At 38.6% G+C, this 26,042-nt stretch overlaps 1 protein-coding gene across 1 annotated transcript in view; it reads right to left on the bottom strand.

Moving 5' to 3' along the window:
- Nucleotides 1–26,042, bottom strand: part of PDE8B (phosphodiesterase 8B) — a 69,347-nt gene that overhangs the window by 20,006 nt on the left and 23,299 nt on the right. Inside the window, exons 2-10 of the mRNA XM_058043138.1 lie at nt 19,853–19,909; nt 15,011–15,201; nt 13,640–13,699; nt 11,618–11,675; nt 7,247–7,335; nt 4,482–4,560; nt 3,872–4,012; nt 2,397–2,485; nt 1,922–1,982 (exon numbers count right to left, since the gene is read on the bottom strand). Coding sequence (XP_057899121.1) covers nt 1,922–1,982; nt 2,397–2,485; nt 3,872–4,012; nt 4,482–4,560; nt 7,247–7,335; nt 11,618–11,675; nt 13,640–13,699; nt 15,011–15,201; nt 19,853–19,909 — 825 coding nt within the window. The remainder of the gene's footprint in view (nt 1–1,921; nt 1,983–2,396; nt 2,486–3,871; nt 4,013–4,481; nt 4,561–7,246; nt 7,336–11,617; nt 11,676–13,639; nt 13,700–15,010; nt 15,202–19,852; nt 19,910–26,042) is intronic.

Raw genomic sequence — 26,042 nt, 5'->3', positions numbered from 1 at the left:
TTGCAGAAAAGACTCTGGGAGGTCACTTAAGACCTTCCAATTACTAAAGGGGCCTACAAGAAAATAAAAGAAAATTTTACAAGAGTGTTTTGTGATAGGACAAGAGGCAATGGTTTTAAACTGAAAGAGAGTAAGTAAGTTTCAACTAGCTATCAGGAAGAAATTCTTTACTTTGAGGGTGGTGAGACACTGGAACAGGTTCTCCAGAGGAGTTGTGGATGTCCTGTCCCTGGAAGTTCAAGGCCAGCTTGGGTTTGGCTCTGAACAACCTATTCTAGTGGAAGGCGATCCTGACTGTGACAAGGGGATTGAAACTAGGTGATCTTTAAGGTGCCTTTCCAGTCAAATCAATCTATGATTGCATGATTCTTACTGGTATAAGCAGCGCAATCTACAGGGCAAAGAAGGACAAAAAAATTTACTTTTTTCTTATATTCCTACTGCTATTTTTTACATATGGGTACAAGTTTGTAATACTTATTATCTTGCACTGAGTATCATATATACGCCTCCCTGTACCAGTCCTTCAGTTGCGTGTATAATACAGAAAAAGCCTTTAGATTATGTCTTACTTGCAAATCAACATCAAAGCAGCTATAAATGAAACAACAGGTATGAAGTTTAAACAATGAATTAAAAATGCATGCAACTTTATCACTGCTTTTATAAAACTCTGTTGCACTCTAGCCTGAGCATTTTAAAACATCCTGTGACTGTAAATGATATTTTGCTGCTAATACTAAAACACATGGTTTAGTTCAAAGATGAAGTCAGTTTAAAATACTATCAGTCTTATTTTTCAATGATAGACATGGAAATTTCTTCCAAGAATTATGCAGAGTTCTCCTTGATTTGTTACTACCAACCTCCACAAAAACTTGTGCAAGGAGGATGGTTTCAACAGTCAAATGCTACCGCCTATGAAATTCTCTTAGAAGTAGTGGTTTTCCAGTAATGTGTTAATATTCAATATTGTTCTACTGAAGAAAGGGCATACTAGTGACTTTCTAAATACTTTTCATGCCCAAGTGTCTTTACATGACAGATAAAAGCACATAAAATTCTAAATAAAACAAGATACATAACCCCTCTCCTAAATGACATGGAAACATATCCTATTTACAAAGCACGTGCTTGGTCTAAAATGTTTCCAGCCACTCTCTATCTCACACCTAGAGACCACATGCCAAAGACAGGCTTTGCTCCTTTGCTCACAGAAGTCTAGACTTCTTTACTCAACATGGCACTTACTAGAATACTTCTGGAGCAAAGTATGTGATATGATCATTTGCCTCAGACACCATCAGAGGGAGGAAGCCAGCAGAAGATGACAGCAAACAGCTCCCCACACTACCAGGTTTGTTGCAGGGGCAGCAAAAAAAAAAAAAGCAAAAAAAAGGCAGGTGTAGACTTGTGTCTGGACTGCAGAAACCCAGCTCTGCCACTGCTGCTGGTTTGCTGGGGTTGTGGCTTGAGTAGCACCCTTCCACAGCACCTGTTCTGGCAGGTGTGGGAAGCCTCAGGGCCAGCATGAGGGCTGCACTTCATAAAAGTACCACACTTAACAAACCTTGGGGCCACTGAGCACGGATCATTAGTTGGCGTAAGTACAGCAGATTAGACTGGCAAGAGCAGCCCTACAAAACAGGCCCTGAGCTCCCTTTGAACTGTGATCTGTATTGCTCCACAGTATCATGGACTCAACTGTCATGCCCATGCTCCAGAAATGAAAGATGGTCTTCCTCAGGAGTCCAACAAACAGAGACTAATACAAGCAAATGTTGCAATTTTCTTGCTTGCTCCAACAATCAGTGAGAATCTCATCGACAATATAGGTCACATCTTCTTGGAAAAATTTATAAGCCAAAAAATATCATTCACTAAAAGCTATGAAAATTATCACATGAAAGAAATACAATACCTGCTTGTTGTTTTCATTGGTACAATGCAGTCTTTTGAGGGACACAAAGTGTCTTATTTTCCTAACAACAGAAATTATCACTTGTTACTCCATCACATCGTAAAGACAGAAGTGAATTGATATGTTACTATTTTTTAAAAGAGAGATCTCTAAGCCCTCAGGAAAACAGATACCAAGCCCAACACCAGCAAGACAACTGGGTGACAAGCAGTCCTTCAGTGTGACATTGAGGTTTTTGTTGCAGGACACCTGATACTTCTGTCGGTCCAGGAATTCCCCTGCAAATCTGGGAGCAGAATTTGGCAATGTGTCTGTTCTAAACTGCAAAGGTGAGAACACGTACGAGCACACACACACACACGGAGGTTTCCCAGCTGCTAAATACGTGGAGGTTCGTGTCAAACTTACAGATGCAGAAAGCAGAGAGAAGGCCCTAAAACCCAGAAAGCAATTATGTTCCGGACAAGTTAGTTACCCTCCTTGACCGACCACAGGTGTTATCTTCACATGCTGCTGGATACTGTCCCCTGATTTCCTTCTTGCATAGTAAACTCCTTGCCATTCCTAAAGAAACACACAAAACAGAGACAGCATCTGAGCATACATAGCTTGCAGTCAAATACTTGTTTATTACTGCATAGTTCTTATGTATTAAATAATTATTTTAATTTCATAGTTGTATTTTAAAAAATTGTATAAAATTAATGTACTCTCAAGTATTACAGAGAGAGTGAGCAGCACCTATTCACCCAATGGAGAGCAGCATCTTTAACTAACATAAGGAGAGCATAATTATGTTCCTCTTGGGAGAAGGTATTTTTTACAAGGAACTTTACAATTTTTACAAGGAATTGTAGGTATCATCTAGTTAAAGAGGTGACAAACATTCTTGCTAGGTGCCACCATACATTATTGCTAGGTGCTACCATACATTCTTGCTAGGTGCCACCATAAGGAGCAGTGACTGCAACACATCCAGCAGATATCCTTTGGCACCAGCAGAAATAAGCCTAAACACCATTCAGCTTTGAAGTTGTCAGTTGCCATGCGATATATATACTAAACTTCAGAAATCCTTGATCTAAATATGTCCTTCAACTAACCTCAAAGAGGAAATATCTTCAGGGGGGAACTACCTGGCAGCAGGGTAGGATGAAGCTGGAGAGGGGGTAGAAGATACCTTTGAGCAGACAGTGCTAGCTGCAGGGCAGCCCATATAAATGAGGAGGAGCACAGCAGGAGTGGCCTGTAGGTATTGCTAATGAACCAAGGTGGACCTGCAGACAGTGACTCACAAAGCTCAGATCACTGCTGGACATGACTCAAAGACTCAAGAACTCCCCAAAGGTCTTGAAGCAGAATGTGAGACAGGGAAGGGCGACAGGTATTTCGGCAACCCAGGGGAGATGGGACAAGAGACTGATGCATGTCATATTGCCAGGCCCATCGCCTTAAGGACAGGAGTTCACAGTGCACTGCAGACATTCTAACCGTAGTTATTAGGAAAGCAATTGGCACCCCACTGGGTGCCAATACATTTTGGTGCTTTAAGTACACAGTCAGCAAGGCTCTGCTGTTTGACAGAAGTTACACACTTTAGTTGGATGATTCAGCCACCTGAGAGACTGACTGAGGGACAAACTGTTACATTGCATCTAAGAAAAGCTCCATGGGCTCTAAGCAAAACAGAAACACAGAAAACATTCTGATACTGATCTTAAGCCAGCAAATCAGTAGGAGTTCAGTCAGATCTTAAAAGCAAAGCTAATGATATCTGTAGTCACTTGTCTTTGGCATGGGCTGCTGTGCTTAGACATCTGAGAAACACAATTCTGGTCTTATATGTGTACTCATGAAGAATACATCTAGTGTTCTTAAACCTACAGCAATAAAACCAAATCAGAATAGAACTCTATAGTGATTTCACAGGAGTTTGTCATATTTGATTACCTTTCCTTTTTTAATAAATGTGTTTATGTTGTCCAAAAGATCTGCAGAGTTTTTATCACTTTTAGGTAGTTCAGTAAGCTCCTTGCCAATAAGTTCTCCCTTGCAGTACCCCATCATCCGTTCAAAGGCTGGATTAACATACTGCCAAAACAAAGGTACAATAGGACAATATTAAAAAAAACTTATTTAAAAACTAGTAAGTTACATATAAGTACCAAAGTGTGAAAAGTTATATGCTAAAGCCACAACTACACATCCCTACAATTCAGTGTTTCTCATATAAAAATACTATGTAATGGTGAAACATTTTATTCAAGTAGGAGAAGGCAATATGTAATCTATCAGAAGGCACAGAAAGAGAATTAATGCAGGTTTTACCAGAAACAGCATTACTGAAAACTATAATTTCAATGAAGTTACAGAAGGAAAAGTCTTATAAATTCAGCAGGCATCAGTGTACAGCAATCAGAAATTAGGCAGTTTATTGCACAAGACTTTCTAATGGGCAACAAAACTAAAATATTGATATAGAACAGGAACTACTGAGCCAAGATCTCTTTGGGGTCCCTCTTTTCAAATTCTATAAAATAGTTAACATTTCCCCCCCTACCTGAATGACATGATCTTCACTGGTTATTTCTACAGCCTCCTGACAATGGTCTAATGCTGTAAAGACTGCATTACAAGCCCTGCAAGTAGCAAATGATTAGCACATTAGTTTTATTGTTAGAACATTTTGTTCACTATAAATACATGATTAAATTGTACTTCTTGATAGATGAACCACAAAATAGCCGTTGTTTTGACTAGACCACGCCACAATCTTTATTATGACTTTTTCAGAACATCCAGCCTCAGACATCCCTGTTGTTAACGTGCTTTTACTGCAGATTACATTGTAAATGTGCTCATAGGTGCTGCAGCATCTTAAGAGTACGTTTGTATCTACACACATGCTCTGAACAGCAGGAATGAACAATTAGCAGTAAAATAACACACTACTATTACATCAGAAAGTTCTGTGATCATTAAAGATTGGAAGTGCAAAAATCATGACAGCACATATAGACAAAGTTTTATAGTACAGCAAGTAAGTTGGCACTATCAAAGAAACTGTAATACAACACAGTTAAAGGAAGCAATTTGATCCATCTCAAAGTTCTAATAAAAAAATTACCAATTTTCCTTCTTCCAAGTAATAATGCAGTGACTTGATTTCCATACATCCTCATCTTTCAGGACCCAGATGATCTTTGTTGCCTATTATTTTCAGGGCTATCCTTGAACTAATGCAGGAAAATAAAAGCCTTACCTTCTTGGTACAGAATTCAAATTGCTTATGTTATGACTTACACAGGATGGCATTAAAATTAATATACGCTTCTAATATTAGGGAAAAATGTATATCTCATAGAATCATGGGATGATTTGGGTTGGAAGGGACATGAAGATCATGTAGTTTCAGGACCCTGCCATGGCCCAGAAGAGTGAGAACTGGAAGAAACAACTTAGTCATACTTGCTTTGATAGACATCACTGCCTTGTCTTTCATTTGGTCTGAAGACAAACTAATTATCTTCTACATAATTCTCATTTCAGGGAGCTAAAATGCACCATGCATAAATATTCCTGTACACAGTTATTACCTAAAAGAAACCTCTTGCTTCCAGGCTGCATAGCAGGGTTTGAATTAGTACCATTGACTAGAGAATTAAGAAATACAAGACATTACTACTTCTGCTTATTGTATAAGTAACTCAAAACAAAATAGGATACACAAAGAGACATATGCAGAAACACAGGCATGCAACCATGTGGATGAAGGTTTGTGGGGAAAAAGTATTTTGTACAGAAGGTGACAGAAGTGTTTCTGCTCATATAATAAAAGGAGCTTGGAGTGTAATTTTATATGTGATTTTCTAGCAATTCAAGCTGGTTTCCAAGTGTGATTTTGTGCTGTGTGAAGGAACTAATTTGTCTCAGTGATAGATGCCTGTCTGGTACATCAGCTTCTAACAAATGTAATTACATAGACTTTCTGTAAGAAAACACACAGATATGTCTGCACTATTCAAGCCTTAGTATTTTCAATTGATCTGGCAAGCAAGCCAGCAAAATTACAAGTTTAAATGGCCCATATCCCCTTTAATTAGCACACAGATGTCCAACCAAGTTTCCAACCAGAACCAGCTATGTGGAAAAGTGGAGTCTGTGCTAGGAATGGAAAGCCACTTCTGACCACTGACATGATCTCGTTTACTTCTCTCTGGGGCTGATGCTACTTTTTCATCACATTTCTCTTGTGTCTGAACATGTGACATATCCTGAGTTTAATTCTATCAACGAACTTTCTGTATTCTCTTCCCTTTCACTTTCACAAAGCTGTTTAGAAGACCCCCACATAATGAACTAGCAGCACAGATGTGCAGTGCAGCACTCTTTTCCCCACTTAATTAAACCACACAAATGAAAAAAAAATTATACCTGAATGCCATAACCAGGATTGGCTCTGATTAGTTTTTAATGACATTTCTCTAATAAGACAGAGGTAAGGGGAAGACATTCTTGCTGAGTTTTAGAAAACAACTATTAAAATTGTGTAAACCAAAATACAATTTTTTCCCTGGAATTCCACCGTCATTGCAGTTTGTGTGCATGAATATGCAATCACTCAAAATATAAAGTCACTTTGGTATCAGTTTGCAAAGAAATCTTAGAAAAAATCAACTTGTGAAACAGAGACACTGAAACCTGTAGAAAAGTGATAGTATTTTTTGTAGATGGAACTCGAATTAATTTATGCCACAGAGAGAACAGCTCTTTCTCTGCATTTCTTTCCTATAGTTTCATATGGTTGCATTGCAAAAATATCTACACGCATGCAAAAGCACCAATATTAAATACAAAATTAGTCACATTAAGGAAAAAGTGCAATGTGGGGAAAAAGTGCAAAAGTGGGAATGAGCCCCATTTAACTTCTCGATAACATATAAAACTGTGCTCCTGGCCTGCTGAGTCTTGGCCAAGAAAGAAAATAAAAACTCAGAGCTGAATCAAGATTGCATTCAGTTCAAGCCTCCTAATATGAAAGCTCAGACACACGAGATCAAGGATCACTTTATAAAGTTTTACCATCACTTAAATTCACAGCCCACACCTACACTGACCAAGATTTCTCAGGGTACCACAGTTACTAAAGCACTGAGTTTGTCCTTTACAAAAAACACAGAAGGAGGAAATATAGAAGAGTAGTGCATTAGTTAACATACAGATGCAAGGCACACAAATGCTTAGCTGGGAAGAAGCAGAAAATAACATGATGCAATTGTTTAGACCAAGAGGTTGGCGTTTGCTGTTTCTCACACCTCTACATACCGTAATTTGAACTGAGATCGCACTTCCCCATGTTCTATTTGAACCAGTTCATTGTAACAAGCAGTTACGCTGCTGTTCTCCATGAATTGCTGCAAGACAAATCAAGAGTACATGAAATAGGCTGGAATAGTTTTAAACTGTTATTTCTGTTTCTGCATCTAAAACTTTAACTTTTTAAAGAAAGCTGGCATGAGGCCAGCAAAGGCCCACAAGTGTGATAAAGCACCTCTGCTGTGAGACAGGCCAAGAGAACTGGGACTTTTCAGCCTGGAAAGGAGAATGCTGAAGTGGAGAACATAACAAGGCATATAAATATCTGAAGGGAGACTGCAAGAAGACAGAGCCAGCTTCTTTCCAGTGATGCCCAGTGACAGGACCAGAGGCAATTGGTACAAACAGAAACAAAGGAGTTTCAGGGAGCCTGAATATCAGGCAACACTATTTTTTTACTGTGAGGGTGAACTGGGCACAGGTTACCCAGAGAGGCTGCAGAATCTCCATCACTGGAGATCTTGAAAAACTGTGTGGCATGGTCCTAAACTTGCTTTAGGGGACTCTACTTGAGCAGGGAGGCTGGGCAAGATATCCTCTAGAGGTCCCTTCCAACGCCAACCATACTTTCTTTTCCGGTAGAAAAAAGTTTTTGTTGTACCCTTTGTGTTGTGAATAATAATCTTTCCCTCAGGAATGAGTTTCTGGTTTTTAAGACTTAAGAAATATCTAAATACAAAGCAAGTATAAAAATACTAATTCCTTTGCTGCATTTTCCCGTTTGGTTTTAGCAACCCACCAAATACTCCAAAAAACCCCCAAACACAGTCTCACACAAAACCAGTATTGCCTTGATGTTTTATTTTGAACATCTATCCTTAATTCAGAATGGAAATGGAAAACCTTAGAGACATAAAACATACATGCTAATAAAAAAGAAAGAAAAATATATTTGGCATTTGTTTCCAAGCAAATATTGCAGCTAAAGCTCCAAAAGTGAAGCAACTTTGCTTCTCAAGTAATCTCACTGAGCTGCCACTGCGAATTCAGAAGTACACAAAGTAAGGAGCATCTGACTGCAGTGAAAAAAACTTTTACTCCAGATAGGAGAGAATGTTCTCTGTTAGGTCTAAAAGGTCTTGTGCTCGGTCCTGCTGAAATCAGAAAAATTATGTTGCTACAAAAGAAGTATATTCTCTGAGTTCAGTTAAAGTTTATTGATCAATCACACGCACCGATTTTAGTTATCACAGGAAATGCCCTGTGTTGTCTCTAGTTCTCACAGCACAGCTGCATGCACAGTCCAGAGGAGCATGCAAACCTCTAAAGAATAGCTTTCAAGAAATCTGTGCTTCTGTCCTGGATGAAAAACTGAGTTTTGGAGACCAGTGGCTTAATTCCAAGTTGTGAGTAAAATATAACAAAAGTAACATTAAAAACAACTGTTGGCATGGGTCTGTTCCACTCCCTAATGTTGACACCTTGAAATATTTCTGTAACTTTCACCTCCCATGCTACAGAACACATGGGAAAACGAAAGGTACCATAAAAAGTTGGCAGAAACAAAGCAAACAATGTTGTGTTTTGTATACCAAACAGCCTGCTAACAAACTTCTCTTCTAAAGTAGTGTAGACTGAGATTTTCAGGTTTTGGATGCTCTTTTAAGTATTCAAATATGTTTGAGCTAAATTTAAAAGAATGAGAACAACTCTCAACAATATAAAATTTATCTACGATGGCAACCTATTTTATGAAATAGACTTACTAGATTATGCTAAGGCTCTTTATAAACTAAATTTTATAGTAGTGTGTTTTACTGAAAAAATTTAAGCACTGCTGTTCAATGACAAAATTCTTGGCACAAATCTTTTGCTAAGAAACCAGAACTGCAGCTTATCAAAGTGCTAACCATGCTCTTAACTGTTGTATAGTCTTCTGCAGATCTAAAGAATCACTTTATCTAAGTTCATAGTGTTAATGTTGGTCATTCGCTGGCTGACTCAAAACAGAGAAATCAACTGGGACATGAAAATAGCAGAAAACATTTATTTTTCTCATCTATGCTTTTAATGTGACACAAGAATAAGAAGATTTCTGAACTTGCAGATATTAGAAGGCAGACAAAACACTTTATTTTTAAAAAGTTTCATATTTATGCACTACATTTTGATTTAAATAACATATACTTTTAAATTATTTACTTTATTATAATGGGATTCCACTGTTGTTCTATGCAGAACTTAGTACAAGCCACAAGAATTATAAACTAGCAGTAATGCATTCTTCTTTTTGCTTAGCAAAAAGAATTCATTTTAATATTAAAGACTCCTTTTATTCCAATCTAGTAAGTTTTAATAGTATCTGGTCAATGAGAATCAACATTTGTTAAAGAGGTTCAAAATACAAGACAAGGTTGTAATTCAGTAACTGCAAACATTAAGATCTCCTGTTTGCTGATTTAAATCATAGCTAAAAATCAGTCAGGACGCTAAATTGCTTATTCAAATTAGCCCATCCTAAGTAGGCCACCACTATTAGGTTTATGAGGCTGAGAGGAGAAAAAAAAGCATAATTAATGTCCTGGATTAGCAACAGCATTAATACACAAACACAAGAGTTGTTAATGATATAGAGGGAAAATCAGATGAAATGAAATGAACTTTCTTAAGAAGAAGGAAGAAAAACCAGAAATAAGTCAGCATAAAGAAAAAATTATGATTTAAACAGATTGCAATTTTCCAAAAATAAATTTAATTTTTGCTGATGAGGAAGAGACTCCCTGCAAATACCACCTTTCTTTGAAGAGGGGCATCTTTAAATCTTTGTGTGATAATGCATTTAGTCCCTACTGAATGCCATCCAAGCAAAAATAATTGCTATGTCCACCCCACAGCAAAAAAGAAACTTTGACATCAGATGTATTTTAAAGTCTTGAAAATAGTTCCAATAGGCAATTATTACATTATTCAAGCCCTCTGATAAATGTGGGACAGCAAAAGAGAGTAGTTAGCACAGCTGTCAGGTGCAAAAAGATTCTTTTTTCCAAGGCAGAGAGTATCACAGAGCCATGTCTCACACCAGAGTCTCCTCTGACTTTATTCAGTACTACACCTACAGTTTTAATCTAGCTTACAAAACACATTGCCCTGCATTGTGTTCAAATGAAACAGTAGACCTGAGAAATAATAAACTTCTCTTTGAAAAATATTTCAGCCAGAGAGAGAGAGAGAGAGAGAGGGAGAGGGAGAGTGAGAGGGAGAGGGAGAAACCACATTAATAAAGCACTGGCATTCTTGGGCTGACCTTTCTCTTAGACTAACATTTCCAATTTTCAGAGCATGTAAGTACTTTAGAAATGCTTTGACCCCACAATACTCTTGCAGTACAGGCAAGATCTTGCAGTACAGGCAAGATCTCCTCTTTTGGGAGAGATTTTTGGGAGATCATCTGAAAATAGTAATTCTGGTTCATGTTCTGCTGTATAAACAAACTTGGGCTGAATGTGAGTTGGCTCAGACACTGGACTCAGTATGAGCAAAGGAGAATGAGATTTTTGCCTGGGTTAATTCCATCTCTTCTCTGATTTTCCTTACTCCAGTTAATTTTCCTAAATATGTATAGTTTAAAGAAAATATATACAGTTAATTCTAACTAATTCTTCAGATGTGCTTCTTATGCCTAAGTACACATCCTTCCTTATGAATGGCTAACTTAAAAAATGCAGCTGGTTTATTTTAGAGTAACATAACATTAATATCCAACCAAAGCCATTCACACAAATGTTGGGAGAGGGTAAGCAACCTGGATTTTCAGAGCTGAGAACTCCTGCCTTTCTACTCTCTCCTACAAAGCCCTTTGAGGAACAGTATGAACAGTTATCTTCCCTTCTGCTTCTGGTACAGGAGCGTCTCTAACTCTGTACTGAGAAGAATTTGTGCAAACCAACATGACAGACATTACGGGGGGAAAAATCTTCACGAGCTGGACCAGCTTTGTAGTCCCTTTAGAAGAGAAATCCCAGCAGCCTGAGACACAGGGAGGGGTCTGGGTGACGAGTCAGCATGCTGTGATGTGTTAATCAGAGCCTCCCACCCCTGTTTCTTAGTGCAGTCATAGAACACATGCGCTACCCAGCCAGACCACAAGAAGGTAATGTCAGTACAGCTGCTATTCTGAAAGGACTACCTAGATCACAGAGCTTTTTGTTTCATATGCTTCTGGAATACTCCTGAAAGGAAAACTAAATCAACTGCCACTGGTTTCTTATCAAAAATTTTCTAACAGAAGAGGATGTGTACTTTTCAATTTGAGGAAGCAGAAGTGTATGTAATTTATGAAGCTACTATGTTTTCTATATTACATAGGCAATTTATACATACCCTATCAAAGCCTGCATCAAGAAGGGGGAGAACAGAAGTCTCTTCTTGGTCAGCAGATCTACAAAACAAAATCACACAACCACAAAATTATTCAGGTTGGAAATGACTGTTAGATCATCGAGTCCAACCTCTTAACTCAGCAGTGCTAAGCACTGAACAGCAGTGAACCACTTCCCAAGTGTCACATCCACACATCTTTTAAATACCTGCAGGGATGGTGATTCCACTGTCCTGGGTAGCCTGGGTTGCAATGCTTGCAACCCTTTCAGGGAAGAAAATTTTCCTAATGCCCAACCTAAACTTCTCTTAGCGCAACCTGAGGCCACTTCCTATGGTCAGATCCCTTGATACTTCGGAGAGAAAAAACGTACCCCACCTGGTATGGAGAGTATATCCTCCTTTCAGGTACTTGTAGAGAGAAACAAAGTCTCCCTGAGGCTCCTTTTCTCAAGGCTAGACATCTCCAGCTCCCTCAGTCACCCCACACTCCTCAGGACTCATGCTCCAGATCCTTCACCACCTCCACTGCCTTTCTCTGGACTCATTCTAGCACCTCAACATACTTCCTGTTGTGAGGGGCCCAGAGCTGGACACAGGATTCCAGGTGTGTCCTCACCAGTGCCCAGCACAGGGGGACAATCCCTGCCCTGGCCCTGCTGGCCACAGCATTGCTGATCCAGGCCAGGATGCCATTGGCCTTCTTGGCCCCCTGGGCACAGCCTGGCTCATGTTCAGCTGCTGCCACCAGCACCCCCAGCTCCTTTCCAGCCACTCTGCCCCAGCCTGTGGCACTGCCTGGGGTTGCTGTGACCCAAGGGCAGGACCCAGCACTGGGCCTTGTTGAGCCTCACACCATTGGCCTCAGCCATGATCCAGCCTGTCCAGATCCCTCTTCAGAGCCTCCCTGCCCTCCAGCAGATCAGCACTCCCACCCAGCTTGGTGTCACCTGTGAACTGACTGAGGGGGCACTTGATCCCCTTGTCCAGGTTGTTGATACAGATATTAAGCAGGGCTGGTATATTATTTACTATAAGGCGACATAACACTTGAGGATTAGATGGCATGAATCTAACATAGTTCTCTAAACATAATGAACTCAGTGAGAAGAATTTTTCCTTAAATACATACAAAAAATCTTACTGTTACAGAAGCTGGTGCTACAGTCTTCTGTTATAGGTATTTGCAGCTTCTATACAACTGGATAGTTACTCCTACAGCAAACCTGACAGATTCTCCAGAGAAGTCTTGTATCTCTCTACATACACAGAAGGGGATTGCAAGACAAAGTACAAAGAAGATAAAAAAGACATTCTGTGATATCTTATGAGAAAAAATCTAAAAAAATATTATTAAGATAAAGGTATTTTCTAAGTAGTAAAATCTTGTTCAGTAGCAAATTTAATTGATTTTCAAATCTTGGTAGTAATAGTTCTCCTTCCACTCTATTTCCTAATATTCTAATTGATTTAGGAAATGAATAAGAATGGTAATGGATTCAGTAGTATGTAGGAGTTCTAACAAGGGTATTTGAAGATATTTGATAAATATATATTTAAGTAAGAATTCTTCCTAAATGCATGGGTTATGAATTACTGAATAAGTGTTCATGGACAACATTCCGGTGAATTTAGCATCAGCTGGATTGAAGTTTGCCCCATCACCCAGTTCAATAAAGAACAATTTGTTATTTCTCTAGTTATTTCCTTTAGAAAGTAATACACACCTTTCTAGTTTGGATTTGTATTTTCCTTTCCTCTTAGAAATAACACATATCTGTCTGGCTTTCTTACTATAAAACTCATCATGAGGTGACAGGAAAATACTAGTCAGCACTAAAGGAAAGATGTTGAACACTCAAATAAAACATCAAACATCACTAGCCCATTTCAGAAGAAAAATACTACATTTACTCTGTAAAATTTGCTAGCAAGATACTTTCTGTTATTAAACAACTGTTATAGACTAGGTAACTGTTCTTATAAAGTAAAATAAAAAATCTTTCACAAACTAGTAATACTTACGTGCGTGGAACCACAGCAAGTATTACAGTATGCCCTGATAGCTCTGTGGCACGAATAGACCTGAGGAAACAAAAATTTCTCAGTTACACTGAATGCTTTCTCAATATTCCTCTGAGTACCTTCACTGAAGATATAAATGAAAGTCAGGACTGAAAGACACCACTGAGGCTAGACAATACAATAGTGTACTGCCAAACCCAGCTATCCCCATTTAGACAAGCCATTTTCATTTTGGCACCAGATTTCTCATTTTGCTCTATGGAGGTAAGAAGGCAAAAGCTCCAAAACCTCAGTGTACAAACATCACTTTTCAGACCCACTCTTATGACCTAGCAAAGGTTTCCCTTGTGTATTTGGCTTATCTGGGGCAGACTGCCCTGAATGCGTGAGTCGAGAAAGGTCAGTACATGCAAAGTATCTTCAACGCCCTTGACTAATTTAAACAAGAATCTTTACCCCCTCTCAGATTTACCACTGTCCTTCTAGACATTGCAAAATTTTGTTTAGAGGGTGGGAAGTGCTATCAAGACATGAAAGTAAGAAAAGTGGGCATAGCAAATTACAAAAACTACAGTTCATTAAATACTGAATAAACAAAATTTGACCATGTTGCATATTATTGAGAAATCAAAAAAGATATGAAGAGCTATCAGAAGAACATTCTGTGTTTTACTGGCTAGTGATAAGGTTTTTTCACTCACATTACACTGTTCTGAATAAACAATCTATGTTTATCTGTTGATCTTTTAGAAGAAAGACCAGCACAAATATTTGAGCATTAAAATGCCCCTTGTCATAAACATGGCAACTTTCAGCTCATGGCAGACTAGAAGCACAGTATGGTGCAAATGGTATGCTTCAGCTGAAACCGTGTATTTTAGCAAAAGATCCCAATACTGAACACTTGTAATATTAAAGCAGCTTAGGCACAACCATGTGGACTAGAAGAGTGATGCAAACTTTGGCGAAGAACTGGCAGTGCTTGACCTTGTGCACAACATTCACACAAACAAACACATTCCTTTGTAGTCTGCAGCTTCAGATTTTGCTGCAGCAGTAAGCCAGGAAAGAAGCAGCACCCACAGCAGGGAATGGTTTCACAACAGCTTTGGCTTATGCTCTGATAGAAACCCCATGAGTTAAAGAAAATTCTACAGTTCAGCTTTGGCACAATGTAGTTTTTATGTTGTTGTAGATGTGTGCAAACCTCCTGGCCGCAGTCCCCAAACTTCCATTCCACTACAATTTTAGGTGTTCATTTTTTGTTTGTTGTTTTTATTTTTTTCCCTACTTTTTGGTTTCAAATTAGGAGGTTTGGTTTCATACAACGTATTCCAAAGCTTAAGAGAAGCATAAGGTGCTTTACATTACCTGCAGATATCTTCTGCATCAAAATACTTGGAGTTCCTGTGATCTATAACAATTATCTCCTGGTGCTTATCCAGGAAACATTCAAGCGCTGATTCTAGAGTCCAGGCAACATTGCACCTGTATCCTGCTCTGTCACAAGCCCACCAGAAACCATTGCTTTGGTTGTCTTCTTTTGCAAAGATTAGCAAAACCTGCAGAGGATGGAAAACAGCAGCACCACATTAAGCACATAAAGTAGTCTTCTGCATGGAGCAAGTCTTAACAAATGCTTCTGCCCTTTGAAAGATTTAAAGTCTGCTTTAAAAGTGGGAGGCTTGAACCACAGGTTGTAATACAACCAATGCAGTAGTACACCTTTCTTAATGGATACCACAGTTATCAATAAATAATCAATAGTTAACAATAGTTAACTATATAAATAGTTAATGGTTTTAAACAAGGACTGTTTAAAAGTTTAGGACAAAACCACACGATGATTTTTTCCTAGCTCCTGTTCCAAATCAATCAGCAACTAACCAGAGTGTTCAAACATCATTGCCACTCTTGTCTCATCCAAGCTACACACACTTTTGATAGTAAGGAACTGTCTGAAATTCAGCTGCCTTAATTACCTCTTACATTCCCTGAAGAATGGGCAAAAACCCCCACAGTTTTATCTGTTCTTTTCTTCTTTAATCACAAAAAGTGGCGTTAACTAATATTATTTCAAAGCTGAAAAGAGTAACAGGCAAGAAGGTATGTACAGGAGGAAAAATATTCAAATGTGAGAATTTTTTACCCAATAAATTGTACCACACTGTCCCTAAGCATATAAAGTAGTTTAGACAATTTCAACTGAACACTTAAGGAACTGCTCACACAAGATCAGGTAAGAAGTGTACAGAGGTGCCACTCTGAAGATCAAGGAGATGCTGCAGGAAGCCTGTTTGCAAGCTGACATGCAGAATAGAAGCTGAAAAGAGCTGTATTTCTGTGCCTCTCATGTAAAAGAAAGTGTTTTTCAGAGAGAATAAATTTTTCATCCTTGCCCCATAACACACAATTTATCAGTGTCCATTTATTAATCTAAGTCATGCAGACATTCCCCATTACAGTTGCAAGTATTTACCATAGCGACTGATTACTATCCGTGCTAACCTATGTGTCAGACGAAGAATAGGGCTAATTTAGTGCAAATATGCTGTGAAAAAGAAGGCCTCAAAAAGTCAAAAGTTTATCCACAGCTATTAAAATTGCACAAAAAGTCAGCAGCCAGAGATTTGTCATGTATAAAGCAAAATCCTGTTCATTTCACAAATAAAAGTCATCTCCTGACTTGACTGAAACAACGTGCTCAAAAAAATATGCAAAATTTTGCTCCAAATGCCTGTAGGACAGGCCAATAACCTTTATCCACCTTGCTTTATGCAGCTGTGGTGTCAGCACATGAATTTCAGCACCATCAGTCTAGAAGCTAGAAAAGATGACAATAGCTTTCTTCTTATCTTTAGCTTCCTGGATTGTTGAATTCTAAACAATAAAAAAATCAATCATTGTTACTGTGACAGTCAGAGTTTCATTAAACAATGGAAGAAAATTATATGCTCACCATTTCTGTAAATATTAAGAAGGTAAAAGTTTCAATGTATTGGAAGGTTTTTAAATGCAGTTATCAATAAGCAGATTTGGTTTACTGACACTTAACATCCAAGGTAATTGTTGTCACTCTTTTTAATCCCTGAGGTTTTTTTTCCAGCCATCAAAAAGTTGGAAAGCAGTGACGTGGCTGAGCTGCAGATTTTCTACTTCCTGAGTGAAGTCCCTACTCTGATACAATCTTCTGTTTGGTTCCAAATGCTATTAGTTTTATTTTGTTCCTAGTTCGAAATGTTATGGGGAAAGAAAATTTGTGGGGGGCGGGGGTGGCGCATTTTTTGATATCTTCCTTCTCTCAGCACTCCCAGTTTGGAAATAAAGGATGGCAAAATGCAGTAATTTATCATCTTTAAAATAACGGAGCTTAATTAAACCATACAATCTCTCCCTGGTAGCTGATTATCAGTGCACAAATCCTTCTGAGAATATTAATTTTAAAAGTGGTTTTAAGGTATTACTACTACACTTTCTCATTGACATTTGTATGGAGCTTACTATAAGTCATCAAAACAGAATATAACTAGAAGTATACTTGAACAATGCTGTCATAGTCAAGGCAAAAATGTAATAATCCATATAAACAACATGATCAAGGAAATGCTTAAATTCAATCTGTGTTCCATGCCAAAAAAACTTCATGTAGTTTTTTTTTTGTTGCATGATTTGCCAGTGTTACTGTAAAAGGATCATTTTACTCAGTGTTGCCCTAGTTTAGGAATACCATGGACTTTCTCTGTAGAGGCCTTTCCAATTTTGGTGATGTACTGAAATTTTTACTCTCTTTCTAAGTATTTGCTTGACACAACTATTGCACATCTAGTTCCAAGTTTATTATACAAATACAGAAAATGAACAGAAATTTGCTTCAAAGAGTTTGAAATACAAGAAACATCAGCTGAGGATAAACAAACTACCAAAAGGAGAAAGAAAATTACAGCAACTTAAGAAGCTACTTAATCATTTTCAAATCATCATATCCCAGCAAGAGACTTTCAAATTGGAAAAGACATAGTATCTCTGAATAAAGTTACAGAGATACCCGTTATAATGGTATGAGGGAACAGCGAAATGCTGTGCATCATCGTGCTTCATTTGCAGCTCAGTGTCAACACTGTGAAAGAGATGATGGCAAACAAATGTGCTAAAAGGTGAGAAAGTGCAGCATTTGAATAGGAGCACACTGAAACGCTTATGAGCAAACGTTTCTGCAAGAGGATCCAACACCTTTTTTATGTGAACTAATTGTTTATAAAAACCACATCTCCAGGGTCCCCTGGAGAAAGCATATTTTTTGTGTACTTTCAGCATGGTCATTTCTGAAATCAAATCATTCTTATTTACAAGCCTTGGTACAAAGTTGAGGCAATTGTGCAATGTGTATATGGGATGTCTGGAGGGTTGGAGCTGGCTGGTTTGCTTTGCACTCTTCCCTTTGCCTCTTAAGGCCAGGAGCACCTGGGTCACAATTCTGTACAAATGAAACCCAATTTTTACTCTGACATATATGGTCATGAAGTCCAGTGGGGAATCTATTAAATGGTTTTATGGCAGGTCACAGGCACAAGTGAGGTCACTTCTCAGACAAAAAATATGTGCCATTTTGAGGTTGCACAGGTGTCCCATAACAGCATAAAACACAGCAGAATAAAATGAAGTTTGCTAAGAAAAGCCTCAGTGGCAATTGTTTTAACAAATGGAACTTAACTTCTCAGACAATTGTAAACATGATTTATCATCCACAAATAGACATTTAAAATGTGATATTCAGTAGCTGTTTGCAATGCACAGAGAAACACATAATTGTATTGTCAAGATGGAATAAAAGATTAGCATTCATTTTTTTAATGTGGGGATCTGTGCATTACTTGCCAAATTATCTGAGGTAATGTGGCTTGTTCCACAAACACACAAGGTGGGTTTACATGAAATGTTCTACTTAACTGTAAGTAAGTTAATGTATGGCAACATCTTTCAGGAAAATTCTTCAGTTAATGATTTTACTTAATAATTTCTGCCTAAAACAGATTATTTTCTTACACAGATTCTCAGTTGTGAAATGTAAAGACAAAATAACACCCCCATCTAAAAAGATACCAAGAAGAATGTCAATTTTTGAAAACAAGAAAAATCCAACTTTGCCTTGGGCAAATCAAATTTCTATGAAGTAATATCCTGAAAAAGCACTGAGAGTATTTGTAGTTGCTAAATATCTTCTGGATAATCTTTCTGAAGATGAACATGATCTAAAAATATTTTTCTGCGAAAAGTTACACATTTCTATGTTAAAATTCCCTGCAAAACTGAAGGTTGTTCTCCTGTTGAAGTCACTACTCCTCAGTCTTATTACAATATAAACAAGTAATTTCATCAGATTGAGTAATCATGGAGATTACATTCATAAAGCCATTCATATGGCTTTACATTCAAGACTGAATGTAAAGCCATAAAAATGTAAAGCTTTATGATGCTTTTCTTCCACACATAGATTTTTCACAGAAAGGGTGCTTGGTGACTAAATGTGTCTGTATTTTACAGAATTAACCAACTCATAAATTAATTCAGATGAATTATGTATCACTAAAACAATGTTAAAAACTAAAAGGCTATTTAATTTTCTATAATCTGAGAGTTCCAACATTCACTATAAGCTGAAAAAAATAGCACTTGGTATCTGATACTATCACAGGAACAAAATGAACAGAAAATGAAGCATGTATGGATAAGACCTGCTGTTCTTTAGCTGAATTTGAACCTGTCTTCTTGGAGGACATTTCTTGAATTGGTGGTCTGTAAAACATAGTTCTCTGTCCTGTTACAGTTCTCTGTCCTGTTGTGCAAAACCCAGCAAAACTGAACATATACCTAAATTTCATGAAGCTCTCTGCTGTGGTATAGCAAAACTGAACAGGTTTTAATATCCATAGAGGCAGCTCTTTCCCTGGTTGATGCACATACACTCACACTCCTACCGGTAGGACAGAAACAAGGAATGAGGGGATGTTAGTGGAAATCTAAGGGTCTTATTTACTGAGTTAATTTACTTGTAGGTCTTCTCAAGCAATCAGATACACAAAACACACATCATCCCTCTTACGGTCCTTGTACAAGTGAAATTAAAATATTATAGTTAACTAAAGACTTTGAACCTTAACTTCTTCATCTATCAATACTGAATTGGCTCTCTTAGAAACTGAAGGAGCATCTTACCTGAATTGGGTATTGTGTCAGTCTCATGGGCCCGACTTGTACTTCTGCAGTTGAAGCCTGATAAAGAAATACAGATTTTTTTTCATTGTCATTCTTAAGAAGGCAGCATTTTACATACAAGAATTAAAGGTCAAACAGAACCATGAAAGATGCTAAAAAGCACACTGGCATATGAACACCAGTAATTTCATTACTTTGAAGTGCATCTCACATGATAATCTTTACCAAATTCCTATTTTTGTATTACTTGCCTGTAAGTTAAAAATGCTAGGGTTTTAAATAAGGAAGCAAGAAACACTTTCTTTTCCCTGTTTCCCCAACAGAGTACCTAGGTTATCTAGAAGTACTTTTTTTTTTGCTGGAGACTAGAAAGCTATTTGTCTCTGGCCAAAAGTTATTCATTAGAATGTAATACAGAACATTTTTTAAAGGTCTTGTGAAATATTCTAAATAATAATGTTTTAGTGGGATTCATAGGGAAAGAAGTGACTTTTGAGAAAAGGGAATTTGTTTGGGTTGCAGATTGAGAGTTGTTTTCCTGAACCATAGCCTTCAGTTTTCAGGTAAAAATATCACTACCATGTGAGCCATGACATTTTCAGAAGATATGATGGCACACCATAATTTAAACCGGCTGCAAGAAAGCCAGTACATGTGGGCTGTGGCTGCTTTGTTTGTTACACTTCTTAGGAACTGGACTACCTTAATACTTTTTGTGTCTTGATACATTTCGGTACACTTCTCCTGTACACTACTAATTTGTTTCACTTCAAACCATTAGCTACAGAAGGTTGTTAAGCAACAGAACAATACATATGCCCTCACACAGGTGCACCTACTTAATGAGAAGAGTCTTTAAACCTTTACAATGTTCATGCATAAGGAGAATTAGCTGCAAGTTATCAATCTCCAAAAGGGCACACTTCTTGCTTTCATGGTCACCAGTTACCCCAGGTGCCCCAGGTGTAGATGAGTTAAAGCAATCACCCTGCAAGACGTGTAATCTGACCAAAACCCTAATTGTAGGCAGATTCCCAAGGCCATTCCCTGGCACATAGGAATGCTGGAGCCTTACTTCTGTGGCATTTTTCTCTGTGGTGCTCATTAGTCTTGAGCCTTTTATACAGGCAATACTTAATCCTTTAAAAATGTATTTTTCAAATGAATGTGTATAAACTTTTTAAACAGATGAAGTTCCCGGTATTCTACTCTTTTCTTTTAGAGAATACAATGCAGTGTTAAGCATTAACAGCCTGGCCTGCACGTGAGACAATGGCATTATGTATAGCTACAAGTGACACGTTGGACTTTCATGCACCAGTGCGCATCGATTCTTCTCAGCTCAACAACCTACGTCAGAAGGTGGTAACGGGCAGGACTCCAAAAGATTAAACTACAAAGCCTGCCACTGTTTTCCAAAGCAAAAACTGCCCCCAATATAAGTGTAGTTAACCTCTCCTTTTCTCACAGAAAAGCTTCACTTCCCACTACAGCTCCTGCTGTAGCTGAATGTAGCTTAGTTCCAGTAAGCATATCTGAACAGAAATGGAAGTTAGCACCCATCATCAACCATGAGTTAAGAGTAAGTTAAAGAAACAGCTCTCTGAAAGCTCACAGTTCCTATTCCCCCGAACCTAAAGAGAAAAACAGCACATTCAAACGCCAATGATACTCAATAGGAAACTCTTAAATAAATATTTTATTATCATACACTTTGATTAAAAAAAAGTCTCAAAGTGATCTCATTAGACAAATCTGTAAGACTACACAACAGACTTCAGTCAGTCTCAGAGCAAAAGCATGTTTTTGAAAATACATAGCTCAAACTGTCTCAGAAGGTGTGGATCAAAAGCATGAGATTCTTCAACAAAAGAAGTCACCAGAACAAAAGAAGAATACAGACACATCCATGTATGTTGGGACACAGATATTTATTTTATTCTCTATTTACTAATGCCAGGGAAATATCAGGGAACTCACATTATAAATGAATGCCTTCCACTTTATACTGCTTCTGAAGATATTCAGAGTTAGTCACTCTGTATTGTCAAAAATGGAATAACTGTGTCCAAGACACAGATCAATGCAGGCAAGTCTATCAAGTCCTTTACAGATATTACTTTATATAGATTCGCCACTTTTCTTATCCTGTTTACTTTAAAACAACAGCAACAAAATAATCCACTCACTCAGACTCTGACTCAGAGTTTTTCTCCCGGCTGTTTCTGTGTCAGCCTCATGAATGAATAGAAAACACTTGAATAGAAGGACAAAAAAATCAGGGTCTTTATCTTCCTCCCTTCCTTCCAGATTCAGGGTGCTCCTGCCTTTCCTAATAGCAGGAAAGTTAGGTGAAAATTAGAAAATCGGAGACTCCTGATGTAGGTGAACGTGTCCCTGTACTGCTCAGTGCAGACTTGATGGGGTCAGAACCATGGAGGGATGCAGAACAGGTGCTGTTCTACCTGAAAGATTGCTATGTATTGTCTTTGAGTTCCTAAGATACTCAACTTCATTACTTATACAATGCACAGAAACAGATGGGACAAATTAAGGTTGGTAATGAACCTAAATATGGGAAGGATAAATAAACCTTCTCATTAGATATAGCAAAAAATATGTCTGACATCCTCCTTTCTGGTCCTTAAGTTCTGAGTCTTGTTTCACAACCTGAATCAGACCCTTGGATTTATATGCCCAAACTGCGGTAGGTATAGGTGACTGACTCACTTTCCTCTGTCAAACTCAGCTAAAGGGAGGCAGCAAAAATAAAGACGTGTGCCTGGCCTTCACAAATGCCCTACAGATCTCTCACTTGCCTGAAGGAACTAATTCCACATCTTCTGAACTCCCAGAAGAATCTGACCATGTGGACATTGCGTATTACTGATACCATGACCATACCTCTGTTCATTTCCTCACTTAAGTGAATAGCACATTACTGATGATTTCCAATTTAAATAAAGCTCTCATTATTTGACTGACTGCCAGGAAGGACTGCTAATAGATCTGCAACCTAAATCAATTAGTGTAGTAGCTCATAACAGACTTTTCTGGTAAAACATGCAGAGACAAGCCTGATTCCAAAGAGGCCAGTGAGAAACCCCTAATTTCAGTGAACAGAGGAACAGACACTGTATTGAAAGCAAAGAAATAAAAGCATAAAACCCGTGAAAAAAGAAGTTTAACATTTTTAACTGCCCAATATTATTTTCAGTATCATTGTAATCTCCTTAGCATTCTCCCCAGGAATCAGCTATGAAACAAATAATTAGACAAAGTCAATAGCACTTTCTTAGCTCTTATGCTTTTGTTCAAACCAGTGATCACCAAATAGCTTACTATCATAGCAGCGTCATTAAGCAAAATGCATTACTACTTCATTGAATTTTCACCTTTCTAAGTCACCAGTACAAAAGTCTTTACCCCCCAGTATGGCTGCAGCCCATGCAGTTTATGAATCATCAATAATTACCAACACACCACTGTAATTAGTACAGACTAATTAGTACAACAAAATCTTCTTGCATAATTCTGTGCTGCTTCAGAGCAACAATAGCAGCTAGAGCCAACCAAGCAGTGAAGCAAAGGTGTTGGTGAATTCAGCCTCCTGAAAAGGCTCAGGACGGATGTGCCAGTTGAGAAGCAACACGCAGATGCCAAGGTCCCTTTGGACATCCTTTTGCCCTGAAGGCTTCCTGCCCTCCTCCCTTTCCCTTTCATTAGTGCATCCCTTCATTCAGCTTTGTAGTGTTTTCAGACATCTGTCTCTTTGGTTTTGCAAGCCAGTAATAGGAATCTCTTTTTGACCCAGCTTTCACCTCAGCCTTGTGCTCCCCTGGCTGCATCTTTGCCAGGGCTGTTTTGCACTTCCCTCCAGCTCAGTTTCTTCTATCCACACTGTTGGTGAAGTGTGGATAGAAGAAATTGAGCTGGAGGGACCTATTCCTTGGCTATTACCATTTTAATGTTTGATTGTACCACTATTTTCAATCTCAGGTCCCTTGGCTTTTTTTTTTTTTCCTAGCCAAACTGCAGTCCACAACCATGTATGACTTCAACCCTGGCCTTAGTCTTGCATGAATTCCGTTACAAGACACAGGGCCAAGAGCTGATGTCCAACACCTTTGGCCTGGAGCTGGTGCACTTCTGCCTGCTACAGCACACCAGACAAGGGTGCCCAACTCCGCTGTTCAGCAAAGCTACACTCCTCTGTCCTTCCCCATTTTTTCTTTGTCTAGTCTTCCTTAATAGAACAATATCACAATCTTTCTCCTCTTTTAGTTTTTTTCACTTCTGGTGCCTCCAACTCCACAGGCATTTTTGTATAGTTTAACAGTTGGCCACTCTTTCTCTGTTTGGAGTCTCTCCCTCTTTCTTTGTCAGCTTCTACAGTTACAAAGAGTATCACTTGACCTGTTTAGCAATTTGTGTTTATAAAGAAGGGGCAGATTTATGGGAGAAAACTGGAGAGCTCTTTTCACCTCTGAATCAAGAAACCCCTAAATGATAATTTGGCAAAGGCTGAGAGACTAAGTAGGATAAATCACTCCTACAGTACGTACTCCTGCTGCTGGAGCTTGATCCTGAGCTAGATGTTTTGTGGTCTGACCTCCCCAGCTTTTTCAGACACCATCTTTCCCTGCCTCATACATTTGCCTGACTCTTTATCCTCTCCACCCACCAGAACAGCTACTGTCCCAGTACCTACAGCAACTCTCTTTCAGGAAAGATGGCTCTCTTCCACCTTGTTGTCAAATTCTGTTGGGTTTTGCAGTTGTTGTTTCGACTTCTTTTTCCCCGTCAGATTCTCCTTGCTGTGGCTTCCAGTTAACTTTTACATCTGCTTGCTGAGCTGCTGGTCCCCTTCATTTTCCCCAGCCCCACTAGAGGGCTGCCAACTCACTCTGCTCCATGAGCTGCTCCCCTCTTGCCAGCCGACTGCCACTTTTCCATGGAGTCCAGAGGAGCATTAGATAGTTGGACAGCTCAACCCTGAAGTTAATGCAAGGTCATGCTATTTTATTTTCTGAAAACAATGATCAAACACATACTACTTAGAAGAAATAAAGTTTTATCACTGCTGGTTCAGCCACTGTAGTCTCTGCAAGCACTCCTAAGAGAAGTCTGACCCTTAAGATAAAAAATACACACAGGCAGTTGGAAGTGGAGGCCTGCTAAACATTTGTGACAACACACACTGAGGCATGCAGCATAAAAATAATACATCCACAGGCAACACATGGGACCCCAAATCCCCAAAACCTGTAGGTTTGGCAGGGTCTGCATGTAGGTCAAGGGTAGCGTTCACAAACTTGCATGTGGTTCTTTTGCCTCTCAAAAGCAAGCAGAATTGGGCTGAGACCATATCAATACCCCCAGTTAAAGCTATGTCACAGCACACAAGACAATTAGACATTTACAAGGGAACAGAACAAGTCAAGAGGAAGAAGAGCCCTTCCTTCCATGACAACTTTCACCTCTGGGTGATGAAATTCAGCTCCTGTTGCGTGCTCTCACCCATGACCTTTGAGCTCCTTTTCTGCAGCGACTGTGTCTGAAAGTGAACATTAGATCCTAACTTTCTTTCCCACCTTCTTCTGCCCTACCAATCTTGCCTTCACCTGGAGGGAGAGCACTAATTTAGCAGTGAAGCATTTTAAACCAAGCATGGCTAGGCATAGAATATCTCATATCAGATCCACCAGCCCACTGCAGTCCCTGCATCTCTCCTGTGCTCTGAATACCAGCCTGACTGGGTTCCTAAGGGGACCTGCCATAGAGATGCCTCAGTCTGCAAACTCTACGTGTTCTTCAGTGTGAGCCATATGACAAGATTCATATGTTAGTAGAGATAAGATGGTCATCAGTTCTGGAGATAAGCAGAAGCCTTCATAAAAACTTCAAAGTAAGGATCAAATGGTTAAAATTGAACTTCTGTGAATTACACAGTTGATAATATAATGAATGGCTAAGTTGGTTGGGTTTTTTTGTGTTTCATTCTCAAACTCTGCTTCTCCTTTGCACAAACTCCTTTTGTGAAATGCTGAGAAGTTTTGTCTCAGAATCAGCTTCAGGAACAGATATTAAGATTTCTTTCTTCCTTCATTCTCATTCCTCACTATATGGTTTCCTAGCTTGTGTTTCCAATAAGAAATTAGAAAAACAAATAGTCAAAACCACAGATCTG

Source organism: Melospiza georgiana, chromosome Z, assembly GCF_028018845.1.
Source record: "Melospiza georgiana isolate bMelGeo1 chromosome Z, bMelGeo1.pri, whole genome shotgun sequence".
Lineage (NCBI taxonomy): Eukaryota > Metazoa > Chordata > Aves > Passeriformes > Passerellidae > Melospiza > Melospiza georgiana.
Note: the sequence above shows the minus strand (reverse complement) of the source record. Positions and strands in the feature narration are given on the sequence as shown.